This window comes from Acomys minous (assembly GCF_964271855.1).
Source record: "Acomys minous genome assembly, chromosome: 12".
NCBI lineage: Eukaryota > Metazoa > Chordata > Mammalia > Rodentia > Muridae > Acomys > Acomys minous.
The window spans coordinates 3718891-3738764 of record NC_140493.1 but is presented as its reverse complement, the minus strand read 5'-3'; the positions used below and the strand labels follow the sequence as shown (position 1 = coordinate 3738764).

Here is a 19874-nt window from a genome sequence, read left to right as displayed (position 1 = left end):
AGAAGGCCCTGCTTAGCCCTTACACATATCTTCACGGCTAAAATGGAGCTTCTTTTTTTTGTTTGTTTTTTGTTTTTTTGGTTTTTTTGGTTTTTTTTGAGACAGTGTTTCCCTGTGTGTAGCCCTGGTTGTCCTGGAACTCACTCTGTAGACCAGGCTGGCCCTGAACTCACAGAGATCCGCCTGCCTCGGCCCCCCCCCCCCCCGCTCCCCCCCCCCCCCCCCCCCGCCCCAGTGCTGGGATGAAAGACTTGAGCCGCCACACGGGGTGTAAGATGGAGTTTCATAATTGGTTCTCTTTTGCTTGCTTTTGTTCTGTTTCCGTAGCGGGAACTCATTTCCGAAGTTGCTCCCACATTAGTGACACTGGGCGCCAAGCTGCCTGTTTCTGCGCTCCTCTTGATAACGGGCAGTGACTTACTAACAGGAATCCAAGGCCAGCACCGGGCGGCCCCATCATTCCTCATCCTCATCCTCATCCTCCTCGTCGTCGTAGTACCGGTTTCTCTTTATCTGTTCCTCCACAGACAGCTCTTGGACCACTTCTCCCTCCCAGAACCCCGCAGCTTGTGACTTTCGGTTCTGGGTAGCGAATTCTTTAGTAGTCGTGGTGTCTACAAAGCCAGACCAACTTGGAGATTCTGGTTCTAGGGGAGACTGCTGTTCGGGGACACCGCTGTCATCTTCAGCTACGCTGGCGCCATTTCCTATGAAATTCTCACTCTCGGGCTGAAAAGAACGGATGCGCTCGCTCCTGCTCTGGGCTCCCTCGCCAGCAGGTTTTCCCACATCCCCGTTCTTCCCAGCGGCTTGGGCATCTTCCGTTTGCTTCCTCTGGGTCACCATCTCTCCTCCAAACTCCTGCTGTGATGCACCCCAGCCTTTCCTGAGGGGCGGTGACAGATTCTTGGGGCTCTTGATGGAAGAGGCTCGAAAGGAGGCTGCGACCGTGAACGGGCGGCTCCTCTCCTTCAGGGAAGACGACCGCCTCAGCTTCTTCAGGTCCAGATCCACCCCCTCGGGAGCCTCGGGCTTGCTGACATCGTCCTCAGGAGGCCATTTGGGTTTAGAGACTTTGAGCCCTTCTTCCACTACACTTCCTGAGGTCCCAAGCTCGGCCGGGGGAGGCCAGGCGATCCTCAGCTTCTTCGTCTCCGCCGGCTTATCTTCCTTCTCCCTCTGAGAGGAGGCCTTGGCTTCCATACTGGCAGCCAGTACCCCCACTTTAGCGATGGGAGCATCCTCCACTCCCGGGCTAGGCGGGTTGTCCCCTGCAATTGGAGGCTGGGCTGGCCTCTCCAACGTTTGTTCGTTTTCGCTTTTGCTTGCCCACAGATCCTTATGTGGTCTGTGCCCAAAGCCTTCGTCATAGTTGCCTTTGGACTTGAAGAGCTGGTTGAAATGAGGCTTACAGTAGATTCTCCCGTGTAAAGATGCGTATGTCCCTAGACTACCACCGGAAGAGAAAACAGAAAGTTAATCTTCCTTTGAACACTCATCTAGCCCAGCAGGATTCAATCTGGTAGTTCCAGTATTTTCTGAAGTTGGCGAGAAGCCCTCTACCCCTTGCAGGGGTAGACACCGCGACTGGCTGGGGCCTTGTACACACACCAGGTAAACACTACTCGCTGAGGCATCCCGCCAGCCTAGGCATGTAAATACCTCTTTTAAGAGCCTTTGGGGAGGGTAAGGAAGGGGTTGAACTCACTATGTGACCCAGGCTTGGCCTGGAACTTGAAATTCATCTGTGCACCCCCGCAGTGGTTTTTATCTTTATACAAAACCAGCTTGCTCTTTCCCTAGTTAGTCCTTCCTGGCCCCTGTCCCGATGCGATGCGTAGCTCCTCTGCGGAGATGCTTAAAATCACTTCTCCCGTAAGTCTGCCCTGGGTCCCCAAAGCTCTGATCGCACACACATTTCCTTGGTAAGTCACAATGGATGCAATATCCTGCAAATGTTTGGCACTTGGAGTGTAATTCTGACTGATTTAAAAAAAAAAAAAGGCAAGCCAAGACTGATAGAATGAGCCAGGAGCTATGCCTTACCCAGTTTATTTTTTTATTTTTATTTTTATTATTATTATTATTATTATTATTATTATTATTATTATTATTATTATTTTTTTTTTTTTTTTTTTTTTTTTTTTTTGGTTTTTCAAGACTGGGTTTCTCTGTGTAGTCTTGACTGTCTGGACTTGCTGGGATTACAGAGGTGTGCCACCACATCCAACTTCCAACTTTTTTTTTTTTTTTAAAGATAGAATCTCACTAGGTAGTCCTGGGTGGCCCAGAACAGGCTAGACTTGAAGTCTCAGAGATCCACCTGCCCCTGCCTCTTGAGTGCTGTTATTAAAGGTGTTTGGTTTTTCAAGACAGGGTTTCTCTGTGTAGCCCTGGCTGTCCTAGAATTCTCTCTGTAGACCAGGCTGGCCTCAAACTCAAAACAATCCCCCTGCCTCTGCCTCCTGAGTGCTGGGATTAACACCGGGCTTGTTTTTTGGTTTTTCAAGACATGGTTTCTCTGTGTAACAGTCCTAGCTGTCCTGGAACTCTCTCTGTAGACCAGGCTGGCCTGGAACTCACAGAAATCCACCCGCCTCTGCCTCCCGAGTGCTGGGATTACAGGCGTGCGACACCACTGCCCAGCTCTAACTTTTTGTTTTGACACAGGGTTTCACTAAGTTGCCCAGGTAGGCTGTGAGCTTGCGATCTTCCCACTGTTGCTGGCATTCAGGCCCATGGTGAGCAGGCCTGACTCGCCTTGGGTTTAAGTCTACGGCTCTATGACACCACAGGAAGACACTGTGCTAAGTTTGGTCATGGATGAGACGGTTCATTAGCAGTTCACGGCGTGCTTAAGCTTCAGTTTTGACACACCGATGCATCGAGAAGTCCCCAACACCATCATCACTGTATGAAGGGCTTGTCACTAACCAGTGCCTTTTACTTTCCCAGGAGCCCCAGTACCACGAGGGCAGTGGCTCTTAGTGCCATGATCTGAAAGCCAGGGCCCCTGTGAGCGCTCACTGCGCAGAGGGCCTGCTTGCAGCTGGCTTACCTGAGTTTGCTGTTACAGTAGCAGCAGCGGAAACAGCTGACGTGAAACACCTGCTGGTTAGCCAGGAGCCGTTCCATGGGGTACACTGTCTTCTGGCACTCCACACAGCTCTCCTTCGCAGGCGCCTGAAACTTCTGGGGAAGGAAGCGGACAGCGTCAGGATCAGCAGGGAGGACGCGGCACTCGGCTAAGAGGGATCTAACGCATCTACGGCCTTTCTCACAGGAGCCACCCCTGCTCAGAGGCTACAGCTCGCTATAGTTGGGAGGCGCTCCTGGATTTCTGTACAAAACTGTGTAGCTGCCCTAAGTGTGGAAGCCTTTGAGGTCAGGTGGGCTTGGGCTGAGTTGCAGAGCAAGGGTATATAAACTCACATACACATACACACACACACACACACACACACACACACACACAGAGCAAGGTGTAGACAAGCTCACACACAGCATATACACAGCACACACACAGAGCAAGGTACAGACAAGCTGACACACACACATGCACACACACATACACACACAGCAAACAAAGGTGTAGCTAAGCTAATACACACATACACAATCACACACATGCACACACACACAGCACGCAGAGAAAGATGTAGAGAAGCTACACATACACGTGTACACACACGTGCATGCACCCATGCACCCACACAGAGTAAGGTGTAGACAGGCTGACGCACAGCACATGTGTGGGAGGAACAGGAGTGTGGCACAGAAAGAAGAGGTCTAATACAAGTGACAATAAAGCGGAGCCAACAACAGCAGCCTGGGGCCTCGGGCTGACTCTGGGAATTAAGTAAAGGCATTCCAACCTCAGAGGAGCATCTTTTGTTACTCTCTGTCCAGCCTTTACTCTAGTTTCTGAAGACAGATCTGTACACAGCCTGAGCTGCCCTCAAGTGCATCGTAATCTGGGGATGACCTTGATCTTCTGGCCTCTACTTCAAGGGCATCATAATCTGGGGATGACCTTGATCTTCTGGCCTCTACTTCAAGGGCATCATAATCTGGGGATGACCTTGATCTTCTGGCCTCTACTTCAAGGGCATCATAATCTGGGGATGACCTTGATCTTCTGGCCTCTACTTCCCCAGTGCCAAGAGTGTATGTATAAGCCACTGCATCTAAATGTGCCACGTCAGAAGCAATCTTTTCCATGTTTACTACTTTTTTTAGTGGCTGTGTACACACAAGCACGGTACATATATATGGAGGTCACAGGAAGCAATTTTTTCTTTGTTTACCATTTTTTAAAATATTTTATTTAATTTTAATTAATGTGCATTGGTGTGAGGGTGTCAGATCTTGGAGTTACAGACAGTTGTAAGCTGCCATGTGGGTGCTGCGCATTGAACCAGGGTTCTTTAGAAAGAGCAGGCAGTGCTCTTAACCTCTGAACCATCTCTCCAGCCCATGTTTACTATTTTTCTTAATGACTATGTACACACAGCACGGTGCATATATGGAGGTCACAGGAAGCAATCTTTTCTATGTTTACTACTTTTTTTTAGTGGCTATGTACACACAGCACGGTGAATATATGGAGGTCACAGGAAGCAATCTTTGTTTACTATTTTCTTTAATGACTATGTACACACAACATTGTGCACATATGGAGGTCACAGGATGCAATCTTTTCTTTGTTTACTATTTTTTTAATGACTATGTACACACAGCATTGTGCATATATGGAGGTCACAGGAAGCAATCTTTTCTTTTTTAGTGGCTATGTACACTCAGCACGGTGCATATATGGAGGTCACAGGAAGCAATCTTTGTTTACTATTTTTTTAATGACTATGTACACACAGCATTGTGCATATATGGAGGTCACAGGAAGCAATCTTTTCTTTTTTAGTGGCTATGTACACTCAGCACGGTGAATATATGGAGGTCACAGGAAGCAATCTTTGTTTACTATTTTTTTAATGACTATGTACACACAGCATTGTGCATATATGGAGGTCACAGGAAGCAATCTTTTCTTTTTTAGTGGCTATGTACACTCAGCACGGTGCATATATGGAGGTCACAGGAAAGCTCTGGGGAGTTGGCCTCTCCTTCTGCTATATGATTCTGGGGATCAAAGTCAGATCCTGCCAAGCCATCTTGCCGGCCCCAAGCCAGGCATGCTAGCAAACAAACCTTAGCCGACACCCTGATGCATGATTTGTAAGAGAACCAGAGCTACATCATCAGGGTTCCGGAAGGAAGCCGGCCCACTAAAGCCTCGCTGCCTGTGACATGTCTGAGAAGTACCAGACAGAGTAAAGCAGTGCCCGGCTACGTGTTAGTGCGTGACCACAACCCTGTGAACTGCTTGCAAACCGTGGAGTAAGAGCTGTCGCGTTGTTCGACACTATAATTCAACTTCTAAAACCAAGAGAGCTCGGGGCTGGGGGTGTTGCTCCAGGTGGTAGAGAGCTTGCCTAGCTTGTACAGAGCCCTGGGCCCACTGCTCAACACAGAACAAAACAGGGCATGGGGGTGCCTAGAACTAGCACTTGGGTGTTGGAACCAGGAGGGTCACAAGTTCAAGGTCATCCTTAGCTAAACATCAGTTTGAGGCAAGCCTATGGTTAGCTCATAAGATCCTAAATTGTGCGCCCCCCCCCCGTGTCTCTCTCTCTCTCTCTCTCTCTCTCTCTATATATATATATATATGTATATATATATATATATATATATATATATATATATATACATAATGCTATTGTAGCCCTGATAAAAGCCAGAGTTCTAATATATATACTGAGTATTTACATGATGGAAGGCAGGTGGTGGGCCAGAAGTCTACTCCTGAGTGTGAATGCCCTTAACTTGATCTAACACAAACACCTCAGCCAATAGAAGAAAAAAGCAAATTATGTGGCCAGGCCACAGGCACCTAGGTGCTCCCTGTGGAGCCTGGATGAGCCTGGGTCCCAGCAGAAGGCTGTGAGATGGGAAATAATGCCCAGGGCCTAATAGAGTTAAGCCTAAAAGGACCAGGTTATGGGCAAAACAGACTCTAGATTTAAAAAGCTAGCTGGGCAGGGAAGCTTCTGCCTGTGAATCCCAGCACATGGGAGGCACCAGCAAGAGGGGGCTGCAAGTTCAAGGCTACCCTGGGCTATACAGTGAGCATCAAGCCAGTCAGGCTAGAGTGAGACCCTGTCGAAAACAAAACAAACCGCACCAACCAGCCAAATAGCCCCGAGGATAGACCCAGAAAATAATGTCGTCATAAAGTGTCATAAAGCATTCATTTGCTACAAAACAAAATTAAAAAAAAAAAAATGGGGATTGTTTCCCAAGCAGATCTGGTAGGAAATAGAAGTAGAAAAGAAACGTAAAATGAAGCGAAGACCTATAAAACAAAGTTTAATAAAACAATCAGCAAACTCTCAAACAGCATAAGAAGGTCACAAGAACAAAAGAGCAAAGCAGGGAGGAAGTGCTGGTTCACAGCAACCCCCATGTTAGGGCAGAGTCCTGAGAGGAAAAAAGGTTAAACTACCAAAGGCCAGAGGCTACCTTCATTTTCCAGTCATGAGGGAAGTGTTAAGAGTGACCCAAGCTGCAGCAGTGAGAACTTCGGGCAGTTACTAAGCCATTATTTGAAGAATAGATTTTTTTCCTTTCCTGTTTTTGTTTTTGTTTTTATTTTTGAGACAGGGTGTCTCTATGTAGCCTTGACTATCCTGGACCTGCTTTGTAGACTAGGCTGGCGATGTTTTTTTCTTTTACAAACACAATTGGATTTAAAGGGAGATATTGTTACCTCATTTTAATAAGGTTTTCTCTAAAAAGGACTAGGTGGGGTGTTTTGTTTTGTTTGGTTTTGCCTAGAAAGCAAGACCTTGATTAAAATGTAGAATAAAATTTGAGAACATCAGTGCAACTGAAGCTACTTGGGAGAACCTGTCCAAATCGTAATTCAAATTGTGTAATAGGACAAACGTGCTCATCACATTGAGACTGTTTTTCAGTTGCAAACAGGGGATCCTGTATTTTTAACAGTTGAAATAGATTTGGGAGAACAAGGGGAAGGGACACAGAGTGCACTTACACACACACACACACACACACACACACACACACACGAGGACGCATACACACACATGCACAGACACACAGATGCACATAGAAGGAATACACCACAGAAGGGCGCAGCCTAGGGAACAGAAAGGAGCATTTGAGAGACAGTGAAGGTTTTGCTCACATCAGGAGGAAAGTGGAAGGCAGGAGCAGAAATTAGGTGCCAGGAGCAGGACGCGGAAGCTGGAAGAGACAAAGATGAACCTTCAATGAATACACAGCATTTGGTGCACCCTGGAGCGCAGGGCCTGCACCTGAGCTGGAACCCAGGCTCGGGCCCAAGAATGACTCTGGGGAAAACTCCAGCCCCTCTCAGCTATCTGGAGCACCCAGAGCCTCGGGAGAGAGGAGGCCTTCTTGACGTGAATTCTCCAGGATTTATTGCCTCCCACACTCCCACACCTGACCCACAGCTGCTCTCTTCAGGTGAACAGCCACCCTCCCCCTCGACATGGAGTTAGCCAACTGCTGCCTCCAACAACCGACTGACCACAAGACCTACCAGGCTCCCAGCGCTCCTACTCATGGCTCACAGAGGCTTTGTTTGCTGTGATTTAAGGCTTGTGCAACAACTGCCCAAGGGACCTTATACTGTCATCAAAACAACAACAGAGCTCCCAGCATGGTGATTCGCCAAGCCGTAGCAGCTGTGCTAGGCCTCCCTTTAATTCTCCGTCCTGGGCTTTCAGCCACGTTCCTGCAATTTCCCCCATGTCTATTCAGGCGACAGGAAGCACAGTCAATGCCTAAAACCCTCTCCCATTATTGGCGGCCTGGCGTGCATCCTGCCCATGTCGCCGTGATCGGTTCAGACCTGGCACGGCGTGTTCAGAACCCCGCCAACATGGGATGCTAAGACATGTTTTTATCTTTGCAATTTAGCTTCTCAGTAAGTGAAGATTTTCTTTTTCCATTCCTCTTCCTCCACCACCTTTCTCACACGTAGATACTCAAGTGCCAGGGCTGTCAGACGCCTGAGCAAGGTCACAGACACAGTCAGGGACAGAGCTGGAATTCAAACTCAGAACTCCTAACTCCACAGGCCAACACAGTGTGTTCTACACTGGCCCGGCCTGTTCTATTTTTTGTGGAGAAGAGGACAGACGCTAGCCCAGTGACAATAACCTCGCCCTCACACATTCAACAAGCTATTATCTTCAGGACAGTCTGGAATGAATGGCGTACTATACAAATAATTTATATTATTCAGCACGGCCTGTCCCATATGAGGAATACGACAGACCTGCTGCTGCTGAGCATCTAAACATTTTGTCTTATATACACTTTCAGTCTAATGAAGGCCCCAGTGGTGGTGTGTCTGTGAACTGGGGGGGGTGGGGGGGTGGGGAACCACTGGTCATGGATGATGAATGCAGGGCTGTAAACATAATGAACTCGGAGGAGAGGTCTGCGCTGCTGTCAGACCTCCATTCACCGGATGAACACCGCAGGTGCCTGCATCCCTTCCTCCCAGTCAGTGAATGGTAGGTAGCTCAGTGGGAAGAGCTTGCTTGCCATACGTAAGGTTCTAAATATCCAGTATCATGCAATAAAGCCCCAAAGCCTCCTATCCCTGGCCACAGGGGACAGCAGGACAGGTACAGGAAGGAGCACCGCAAAGCATGTCCTTCCCAGCGGCATGCTGTGCTTTCTTTACACATCCACCAGCAGGGCCACCTCAGGAAATTGGGGTCTGGGCTGTCTTGGCACAACGGAGACAAGTTGGTGACCCTCAAGGCTGGTCACATACTCTTGCCTTTTCCTTCCTCTGGGTCTTGATTGTCCCCCCACACCCGCTCCTTGACAACTGAAAGCCCCGGGTTCCGGGTGGTAAACTCCTGTAACCTCTGGACTCGGAAGGCGCACACAGCCTGGGCTGAAGAGTGAAACCCTGTCCCAGACCATTTTTGAAAAGTTGTTCAAAATCACCAGGGTTGTTGGGGCTAGAGAGACAGCTATTTGGTTAGAGCACTGGCTGCTCTTGCGAGACTCGGGTTCAATTCCCAGTACCCACACAGTGGCTCACAGCCACCTGTAACTTCTGTTCCAGGGGGTCTGATGCTTTCTTCTGACCTCTATGGGACGAGGCACATGACAAACACACACGCAGGCAAAACATTCAAGAGCTGAGACTAAAGGAATGTGACACTGTGCCCAACAATATTTCTTTTTATGTGCGTGAGTGTTTTGTCTACATGTATGTGATGTGTACTGCATGTGTGCCTGGTGCTTGAGGGCGGCAGACGAGGGCACCAGGTCCCCTGGGACTAGAGTTACTGGAGCCTGTGCGCCACCGTGTGGGTGGTAGGACTTGAACCAGGGCCCTCCACAAGGGCAGCCAGCACGCTGAACCCTGAGCCACCTCTCTGCTTCTTATTTTAAGAGACTAAACTCTGAGATCATGTGCATCCCCTGCCGAGGACGCCCTAGTTTTCAGTAACAGATAGGCACCAAGAACAGCTTTTTCTCTCCTTAGGATGCGTGGGGCTCAAAAAAAAAATCTATTTTGAGTGAACAAATGTACTCTTAGCTGCATGTAATTTCCCAAAGTAGAGAAATGCCTTGTGCTGCCGAGCCTAGGGCCACGAGAGCAGCCATGGCAGCAGGTCTCTCGGTACACGTGTGTAGTCAAGTGGTTCCCTTGCTTGTGGACTGTAAGCGGACTTGGAGTAAGAGAAAGCAAGCAGCCATTAAAGACAGTGGAGAGGAACCTGGGCCCACACCAGGCTCTGGAAAGCTACCGCTGGGTGACTGGAGACAAAGGAGCCCACCCAAGTCTGAGATAAGCTCGGATGGGTTTTCTCTGATCGACCCAGGAACACTTGTGTGACATGTCCTGCTAAAGAGAATTCATTTGCTCGGGGCCTGGAGTCACAGCAATGTAGCCCTGGGGCAGTGTAAGCAACCCCTAAGTCATCTGAACAAACAGACAAAGGCGGGTAACAAGGCCACGCGTACTGAGAAATCAAATGCTGTCCAGACCAGAGTTAGCTCTTGTATGAACAGGGCTCAGATTCTAGTCAGACACACTAGTCCTTGGTTTTTTTGTTTTTTTTTTTTAGAGCTAGGGTTAGTCTCAATGCACACTCCAGGTTAGCCTAGAATTTGCTATCTTCTTGCCTCATCTTTAACATGTGCCTGGCTTGGCTACCCTGTGTGTGTGTGTGTGTGTGTGTGTGTGTGTGTGTGTGTGTGTGTGTGTGTAACACGGTATAAAAATTCAAAGGACAGCTTGCAAGAGTTGGTCCTTACTTCCCATGTGGACTCAAACAGCTTGTCAAGTACCGTGTCTGCTGCACCATTTCCCTGGTGGTGCTGGCAAGTTTTCTGTCAGCTTGACACATACTGGAGTCATCTGAGAGGGGGGGAAGCTCAACTGAGAAGCTGTCTCCTTAGGACTGGGGATTTTCCTAATTAGTGACTTAGTGGGGATGGGGGTGGGGGCGGGGCCGTGAGAAGTGGTTGGGGGTGGGTGGAGCCACTCCTTGGCTGGTGGCCCTGGGTTCTACAAGAAGGCAGGCTGAGCAAGCCATGATGAGAGCTAACCATGGCCTCTGCCTCAGCTCCCAGCTCCTCATGGTGCCTCATCCCAGCCACTGTGGCCCTCTCTGGGATGCTGCTCTTCTCCACATTCCTGCTTTTCCCTGGCAGAGCTTGGGAACAGAAGCCAAGGTCCCATATAGAAGGAAAGCACTCTACTGCAGAGCTAGGGGCCCAGGGCCTCTATCCTTTTTGTTTGTTTGTTTGTTTGTTTAAGACTTATTTATTGGGCTGGAGAGGTGGCTCAGAGGTTTAGAGCACTGTCTGCTCTTCCAGAGGTCCTGAGTTCAATTCCCAGCACCCACATGGTGGCTCACAACCATCTATGTTGGAATCTGATGGCCTCTTCTGGCCATGCAGGTGTGCATGTAGACAGAGGACTCATATACATAAAATAAATAAATCTCTCTCTAGAAACAAGATTTATTTATTTATTTATTTATTTATTTATTTATTTATTTATTATGTATACAGTATTCTGCCTGCATGTATACCTGCGGGCCAGAAGAGGGCAGCAGATCACATTATAGACAGTTGTGAGCTACCATGTGGTTGCTGGGAATTGAACTCAGGACCTTTGGAAGAGCAGTCAGTGCCCTTAACATCTGAGCCATCTCTCCAGCTGCCTATCCTTTTGTTTTGTTTGTTTTTGTTTTTCGAGACAGGTTTTCTCTGTGTAGCCCTGGCTGTCCTGGACTTACTTTGTTGACCAGGCTGGCCTTGAACTCACAGTGATCCGCCTGCCTCTGCCTCCCGAGTGCTGGGATTAAAGGCATGCGCCACCACGCCCGGCCTATGTATGTGTATCTTTGTGGGGCGCATATGTAGCTGCAGATGCCCAAGGAATCCAGAGGCTTTGGGTCTCCTTGGAGACGGAGTTAAGGGCAACTAAAAGATGCTGGGACTCAAACTCGGGTCCTCTGCAGGAGTGCTCAGAGCTCTTCCCTCTCTCTAGCCACCCCTCCCTGCCTTTAAATCTACTTTGGATGCAGAACCACAACCCAGACAGGGACATCCGGGCCATGGAGAGGAGGGAGATCCTGTGGCACCTCGACCTTGCTGGGCTCAAACCCTGGAAAAATGAAGCTCGCTGACGGCAGCAGATCTTCAAGGCCAGGGCGGAGTCCCGGGCTTGCCCTGCCACCCCTGTGCTCAGCTCAGCTCCACCCGTGGCCTCTCAGCCCCTCTTTTGTTTGCACCAGTTTCTCTTGCTCTTTCCTTCAGCGTTTGTTCCTTTCCTGTAAACGGTACTCTCCTCGTGAATTTCTGCTTCCTTTACACATCTCTTGGTTGCCCTCGCAATCTGCCCTTTAAACGCTGGCCTCTTCTGCTTCCTCTTTTGGTCTCAAACACTTAATGTGTCCTTTTTGTGTACGAAAACATTCATCTGGGGACCAGTCATGGACAGGAGAGAAATATTCCCAGCAGATATGTGCGTGGTGTGAGAGCAGCACAGACCACCTTAAACCAAGGTGAGAGAAACCTTTCAGTTTCTCTCAGGCAGAGGTTTTTGTTTTGTTTTGTTGTTTTGTTTTGTCTTTAGAGTCAGAGTTTCTCTGTCTAACAGTCCTGGCTGGCCTTGAACTCACAGAGATCCACCTGCTTCTGCCTCCCAAGTACTGGGATTACAGACGTGCGCCACCGTGCCCAGCGCGTCCCAGGAGAAGGCCAGCAAGGACGTGTGAGCGTCACTAGTTGCCAGTCCTAGCACGGCCGGAGCTAAAATGCTAACAAGTGTGTTAGCAACTCTGATATGAAATGTAGGAAAAATCTAATTCTTTGTATGTTCATGTGTGTGTGGGTGGGTGTGGGTGCATATGAAGGTGAGGGGTCAATGCCAGGTGTCTTCCTTAGCCACTTTCCAAGTTATTTTTTTTGGACAAGGTTTCTAACTGAGCCCAGAGCCCGCCAGTGAGCACCATATATAGTCTGGTCTCTTTCACCCCAGCACTGGGATTACAGTCCTGCACCTCCATGCCCAGCTTTCTCTGTGGGTGCTGGGGAAGCCAAACCCAGGTCTCCATGCTGTGCAGCAAGCATTTATCTACTGGGCTATCTCTGTTGCCCCCCCTTACCCACCTGCCCCCCCACCCCCCGGTTGCTGTTGTTTTGTTTGCCTCAAACTTACAGCAAACCTTCTGTCTCAGCTTTGAACTCCCAGCAATCCTCCTGCTTCAGCCTCCTGAATGCTAGGATTACAGATGCGAGCCACCATGACTAACCAATAGCCTTGGATGGCCTGGAACTCAAAGAGACATGCTTGCCTGCCTTCTGAGCGAATAGGCGTGTGCTACCCCACTGGGCTGAAAGTGAGTCTCTCATACATACATACATAGGCATCACACGTATTCCTGGTGCCTCAGGAGGCCAGGAAAGGATGGCGAGCCACCTAGGACTGGAGTTACAGATGGTTGTGAGCCACCACGTGGGCGCTGGGAATTGAACCTGGGTGGTCTGAAAGAACAGTAATAGGTGTTCTAACCAGTCAGCCGTCTTTCCGGCCCCTCAGAGGGACTTTTAAGCATACCCTTATTGGCATCATATCTAGGACAGCACCAACAGGTAACTCTGGGCAGAACGAAGAAAGTTGCAACACACGACACTGGAAATAAGAGTCTGAGAGGCAGAGGCAAGTGCCACCATACCTTCACCGTTTTGGAGGGAGAACTTTCCGGAAGACTGGAGGTTCTGGTGTCAGGACTCAGCAGCTTAGGGTGCACACTGGGCTTCACCTGGGAGTCACCTGATTGAGTCACAGAAGGCAAGCATTTTAGGGAAGTTTGTGGCAAGCCTCAGGGAAGTTTTTTTTTTTTTCCCCAGAAAGCAAAAATATAGGTACTTCCCACCCGGGAGTGGTCCTTAAAGGCGTGTGCCACTGCCACTCTTCTTTTTTAAAATTGACACAGGGCCTCACTGTGTAGCCTTGGCTGGCCTGGAACTTGTTATATAGACCAGGCTAGCCTCAAACTCAGAGATCTGCTTGCCTCTTCCTTCTGAGTGTTAGGATTAAAGGTGTGTACCACTGTGCACAGCTTGGTTTTTTGTTTTATTTTGTTTTTACTCTTGATAAAGAATGAAAATGCCACATAAAGGTTTTCCTCATCATTATTTAAGTAAAACATATAAATTAACTTCTTGACATGTATCTACCTCATGATGAAACTCAGAAGATCCTGGAAAGCCATTCACACAGCTACTAAGGGATCATTTAAACAAAATTCCTGAGTCTAGAGTTGGGCCAGTAAGATAGCTCCATGGGAAACTTGCTGCTGAGCCTGAGGCCCTGGGTTTGAGCCCCAGAACTGGCAGTAGAAGCAGAGCAGAGACTACTAAAGGTGTCCCAAGTCCATATGAAAATAAATGAATAAAAATATAACTCAAAAAAACTTTTTTTTTTTTTTTTTTTTTTTTTTTTTTTTTTTTTTAGTTTTTCTAGACAGGGTTTCTCTGTGTAGCCTTGGCTGTCCTGGACTCGCTTTGTAGACCAGGCTGGCCTCGAACTCACAGTGATCCGCCTGTCTCTGCCTCCTGAGTGCTGGGATTAAAGGCATGAGCCACCACCGCCCGGCTCAAAAAACTTTTTAAGTCTGGAATCAACAAGGTATTAAAAGATTATGCTTTGTTTCCGGAGAAAAGAAAATGAAGGAAGAGCATTTTGCAGACCTGGCGGAAGACCTCAAGTTCAAGCAAAGTGAATGTGAAAGGCCACACTGATTTCAGCACTGTTTCTGGGTGGTCCCAAGGTAGGTTCACCAGCCACCTGCCTCTGCCTCCTGAGTGCTGGGACTAAAGGCGTGCGATACCACCGCCCCCTAACAATATTTAATTTGACTTCTTCCTAAGCTATGTAATGTGTGGTGGGTACTGATCCCCAGATCCCAGTGGAAACTCTGATGAGCTGGGCGGCTGGGCTTGTATGTTCCTTCTGCAGCAGACAGTAGAGAGAGAGCAAGGGCCCCACCGCGCAGAGCTCAGAGCAAATGCTTACAGGGGTCATCTTCAGCAGGGGCAGAGAGGGCCGCCAAGCCAGCCTCAGTCCCAGAAGCCTGCAGGGAAAAAAAAAAAAGATTAAGGGGCATTAAGAAGCGCATTAAAAATAAAAGAGCAAACTGCTGCCAATGCCATAAAAACCTGCTGACTCCAGTTAGTCACTGGCTGCCTGAGGGGAAATAATGGCCCCAGAACAGCTGAGCATTTAAACAAGAGGCAGCAGAACGTCTTTTATGAGGATATTAACACCCCTCTCAATTACAGAGAACACTAGAACAGACTGCACTTAACTGCCGCGCGCATCGTCTCCCTCATAAAGAACCTGCAGGCCATATCTCAGGAAGAAAAAGCCAAACAAAGCCCGAGTGAAGGAGAGCAGCACTCCTCACGCGTCGCCTAGGACGGTCCTCGGAAGGAACGCGCTCAAACACGGGAGTTGCTCTTACTCTGACTTCCCTGGTTTTCCGGCTGTGTGGTTTTGGTGGGAGGGTTAGACATGGGAGGTGGAGGCAGGAGGATCAGGAGTTGAAGACGAGCCTTGCTACGCTGCGAGCTTGGTGTTAGCCTGGGCTGCAGTATACCCTGTCTCAAAAACAGAACAACAGGACGGACAGTGCGCTCATCTCCTAGGATACTTGTTGCTTTTTTGAGGGATTTAATGCCCAGCACCCACGTGGTGGCTCATGGTCATCTGTAGCTCTAGTCCCGGGGGATCCAACGCCCTTCCTTGACCACTTCAGAGACCAGGCACAAACATGGTGCACAGACATACATGCAGCTAGAACATTCATACACATAAAATAGTAATAGAGATAAATCTAAGAAAAAAAACAAAACATTGCCACACCTGGGGCCAGGGGACACACAGCAACCAACAACAGAAATTCCTTCTCAAAATGTCAGTTATTTTTAACAGGAAGCAGACTTTGTTTTTGTTTCTCTGTGTAGCCCTGGCTGTCCTGGACTTGCTTGTAGGCCAGGCTGGCCTCGAACTCAGAGATCCACCTGCCTCTGCCTCCTGAGCACTGTGATTAAAGGTGTGCTGTGCACCACCACCACCACCTGGCAGGAAGCAGATCTTATGTATCTGTATATGTCTTTTCCTCAGAAGCCATCAGATTTAAATGAGAGAACTAGCTCCCTCTCTCTCTCCTCACACGGGCCCTAGCCATCCCTGGTGTAGGACGCCGGTGCTGGGTTAGCGGGTGATACCAAGTGTGTATATCAGGATGCCCATTGGACTGGATACATCTATAACGGAGACAAAGCTGCTGGCTGGCACACCTGGACGCCAGCATTTCCCCCTATGCTCTTTTCACTGCAGGAATTCTACCTTGGCAGAGAACAAACCAGAATAATCACGGTTCACATTTTCTGAGCATTTACTGTATGCTGGGCACTGCACTGCTCACCTTGCATGCAGAGTTGCATTTAATAATAGGGATACGTTTTCTGAAAGCTCTGCTCTTTTCATGCTTGCCTACACAGAGTTAGAGGCGAGCCTGCACTGCCTGAGACCCTGTCATCAAAAGCCAAAACCCAACAAGACCCTAAGCTCGAGAATTTGTAGGCGCATCCATGCGAGGATCTTCTTTTGTTTCTAGTCTGGTCTCCGTGGACCTGTGGGGCACATCCAATGCTGACGTAACTGCACATGGGCAGGGCCTTCAGGCAGGGGTCCTGGAGAGCATGCTCAGGCATCTCATTAAAGGAAGAAGAAGCTTGACAAAGCGTGACATCCTACCAAAGTTTCCTGGGGGCTGGAGAGCACTGCTGCTTCTGCAGAGGACCTGGGCTCAATTCCCAGCAGCTACATGGCAGCTCACAACTGCCCGTAACTCTAGCGCAGGGGATCCAATGCCCTTTTATATCCTCAAAGGATAAATTAAAAATGTGTGTGTGTGCATGTGTGTTTTGTTTAAAATAAAAAATAAAAAGTTTCCTACAAGCCGGGCTTGGTGGCGCACACCTTTAATCCCAGCACTCGGGAGGCAGACAGGTGGATCTCTGTAAGTTCGAGGCCAGCCTGGTCTACCAAGCGAGTCCAGGACAGCCAGGGCTACACAGAGAAACCCTGTTTCAAAACAAACAAAAAAACCCCAACAAAAACGTTTCCTGTAGCAGACCAAAGTTCAAGCAGTGCGTAGGTGCTGGTTAACAAAAGGGACAAGCAGCCACGGCTCTGAAAACCCTAGGAACTCGGAGGAGCAACAGAGGCTCACAGACTCGCAGGATGCGCCTGAAGAGCATCCGCCACCTTCATCCCTCTCTTCCTCGTCTACGCTCCGGCTCATGATTCACTTGCAGCTCGTGCTCCTTTACTCCATAATTAAAATGTTCTGATCTTGCCGTTCAGCCCAGAGTTCTAATTTCAAATCAAACCGGCTCGAAGACAACGGGAAGGAAGCAGAAGACAGAACTAAGGACCATGAGCAGCCTGGTCCACATAAGTGTCTTCAGCCATGTTCATTAGGTAAATATGGGGGATTTCAGGGCTGGGATCCCCCCCTGCAGGGTCTCTCTGTGTAGCCTTGGCTGTCCTGGACCCCTTTGTAGACCAGGCTGGCCTCGAACCCACAGAGATCCACCTGCCTCTGCCTCTCGAGCGCTGGGGTTAAAGGTGTGCGCCACCATGCCTGGCTTTTTAAATTTTTTTTAAATTACAGACTACACGGAAAATTGCAAACATATTTACTCGTTATATTTGAGAAACAACTTTCACTAAGCAGGTGTGGTGATCCACACCTTTTAATTCCTGAGGCAGAGGTAGGTAGATCTCTGTGAGTTTCAGGCCAGCCTGGTCTACATAGCAATTCTAAGCCATCCAGGACCATAGAGTGAGACTCTGTCTACAAGAGAGGGCTGGGGAGCACTGTAAGGCTATATACAATTTATTGTTTATTATTTTTTAAAGATCTTTTATTTTCAGCCAGGTACGGTGGTGCACGCCTTTAATCCCTGCACTCGGGAGGCAGAGGCAGGCAGATTGCTGTGAGTTTGAGGTCAGCCTGGTCTACAAAGTGAGTGCTGGGATTACAGGCGTGGTATCCTTAAGAAGCCAGTCCTGGGTCCCTGTATGCTCCTGTGCCCGCACGGCTATCCTTCTTTTCTTATGCAATCTTTCTCCGCTCGCTTGGCCCATTCCTGCGCAGTCGTCAAGGCTTGGCTCAGACGCCCCTTCCTGAAGAAGTCAGGCGAGTTAGTTCTGAACCCTGTGGCTCCCCCGGATCTCCTAGCGCCTACTCTGACGATTCTCGGTAGTGAACATGCTAGAAGGCTGACTTGTTAGTGTTCCTGCGCACAAAGGCCACATGGTTTGGGGCGTGGGAGAAGAGACGGAGGGCGAGGATGAGAATGAAGGTTTGGGTGGTGTCTGTGTTTTCCAACAGGGCCTTGCTGGCCTCGAACTCATGCTGCGTTCGCTGCCTTCACAGCTCCTAGGTTTATCATATTTGCTGCTCTGCCTGGCCCCGCCCTTAGCTTAGCCCCCATCATATTAATCAGTTAATTATTATATGTGGGGGCGGGGGAGGACATAGCACAGCACACATGTGGAAGTCAGAGGGCAGCTTGCAGGACTCAGGCCCTCAGCTTGCCTGCCAGCGCCTGTCTCTGGCTAGCCATCTTGCTGGCCCAGTCTTCAGGCTCTAAGCTTAGCACCTTCGTCTGCTTAACATAGTGCCTGGGAGACTAAACTGTCTTGAGGGAGGAAGACTAGGGATGTGGGAGGACCAGTGTGGAGGACCAGTGTGTGCGAGGCCTTGGATGAACCAACCACAAGTAAACCAGACCAAAACCAAACCAACCAACAGCCTGGAGTAAAAGAAGAAGCCAGAGTAGTGTCATGAGCCTATAGTCTCAGTTACTTAAGAGGCTGAGGCAGGAGGATTGCTTGAACGTACCAGCTCAAGATGAGCCTCAAGATGAGGCTCAAAATGAAGTTAAGACAAAACAACAAAGAAAATCTTAAAAAAAAAAAAACTTAAGAAGAACACCGGAATGCTTTAAAGGTAAAATCTCGGGGCTGGAGAGACGGCTCAGCGGGTTAGAGCACTTGCTGCTCTTGCAGAGGACCCGGGTTCAAGTCGCAGCTCCTGCACGGTGGCTCAGGACTGTCTGGGACTCCAGTCCTGGGGGATTCAGCGCCCTCTTCTGACTCTGAGGGCCCTGGTCAAGCACTTGGTGTACGCACATGTGCTCAGGCAAAACATTTATACACATATCACAAAATAAATCTTAAGTAAGTTTAAAAAAAATAAAAGTTACATCTCTGGCCAGACAGATTTTTTAATAAATGATTTCAGGGTTTTGGGTTTTTTTTGTTTTTGTTTTTTGTTTTTTTTTTGCCTTCTGAGCATTTGCTGAACAGAAGAATTTTCCAGTGAAGGCTCTTTACTTGGTCAGCTGTGAGCTGCAAAGCTTTCTAACTGAAATTATGTGACCTGCAAAAAATGACAGGCTGCCCTGGCAGCTGCCACCAAATTCCCAGACACTGCAGCTTGGAGCTGGAGTCCCTTCCAATTTTAAGCACCTAATTTACGACGCTTGCTTCCTTGGCAACTGGACAGGGACTTTTTTTTTCAACCTACCTTTTTTCCCTCCTGACGGGAGCCGCAGACCTCAGGGCCTGGGGGCACATTCTCCTTCTGTTCCAATCTGTGAGGTCTTGTTTCACCTCCACTGGCTTTCAACTCATTCTATAAAATAAGAAAAACCGGTGAACTCAGGATGCCCCCCCAAATTCCCTCTCTCCTCACAGCACAGCGTTCAAATAAACTTGGAATGTGTGGGTTTTTTTTTTAATTCCTTCTCATAGAACTCAGGTCAAACCAACCCCCTGTCTCAAGCAAAACCCATTGCAATGACAAAAGCAGCTGTGTGGGCACAGGACCTTAACAGGGTTAAGTATCTGTGTGCCTGTCTCAAACGGGATGCACGTTAGAACGCAGACACGCCGGCACGGACACACACACAGGCCACCCCCAGCACGCGGCATCTTCTTGTGATTCACTCAAGCGGCACAGCTTGTGAAAGTGCAAAGCTTGTGTGAGTTTTATCCAGAAAGGACCGTTCTGGAGCAGGGAAGGTGATGCCAAGTGCCAATAATTAAGAAAATATACTGACCATAGATATAAATTCCCGGCCTGAAAAGAAAGACAGCAATGATGGACAGATTTAAGAACCAAAATTATACTGAGTGA

General features: G+C 48.8%; 1 protein-coding gene across 3 annotated transcripts in view; it reads right to left on the bottom strand.

Annotated features, from left to right (window-relative positions):
- Positions 1–208: 208 nt before the first annotated feature.
- Positions 209–19874, bottom strand: part of LIMA1 (LIM domain and actin binding 1) — a 93459-nt gene continuing 73793 nt past the window's right edge. For all 3 annotated transcript variants that reach the window (XM_084751461.1, XM_084751462.1, XM_084751463.1), the window contains 5 exons: positions 19263–19370; positions 14672–14729; positions 13329–13426; positions 3059–3192; positions 209–1450 (listed from right to left, as the gene is read on the bottom strand). In XM_084751461.1, the coding sequence (XP_084607587.1) occupies positions 457–1450; positions 3059–3192; positions 13329–13426; positions 14672–14729; positions 19263–19370 (1392 nt within the window). In that variant the 3' untranslated portion in view covers positions 209–456. The remainder of the gene's footprint in view (positions 1451–3058; positions 3193–13328; positions 13427–14671; positions 14730–19262; positions 19371–19874) is intronic.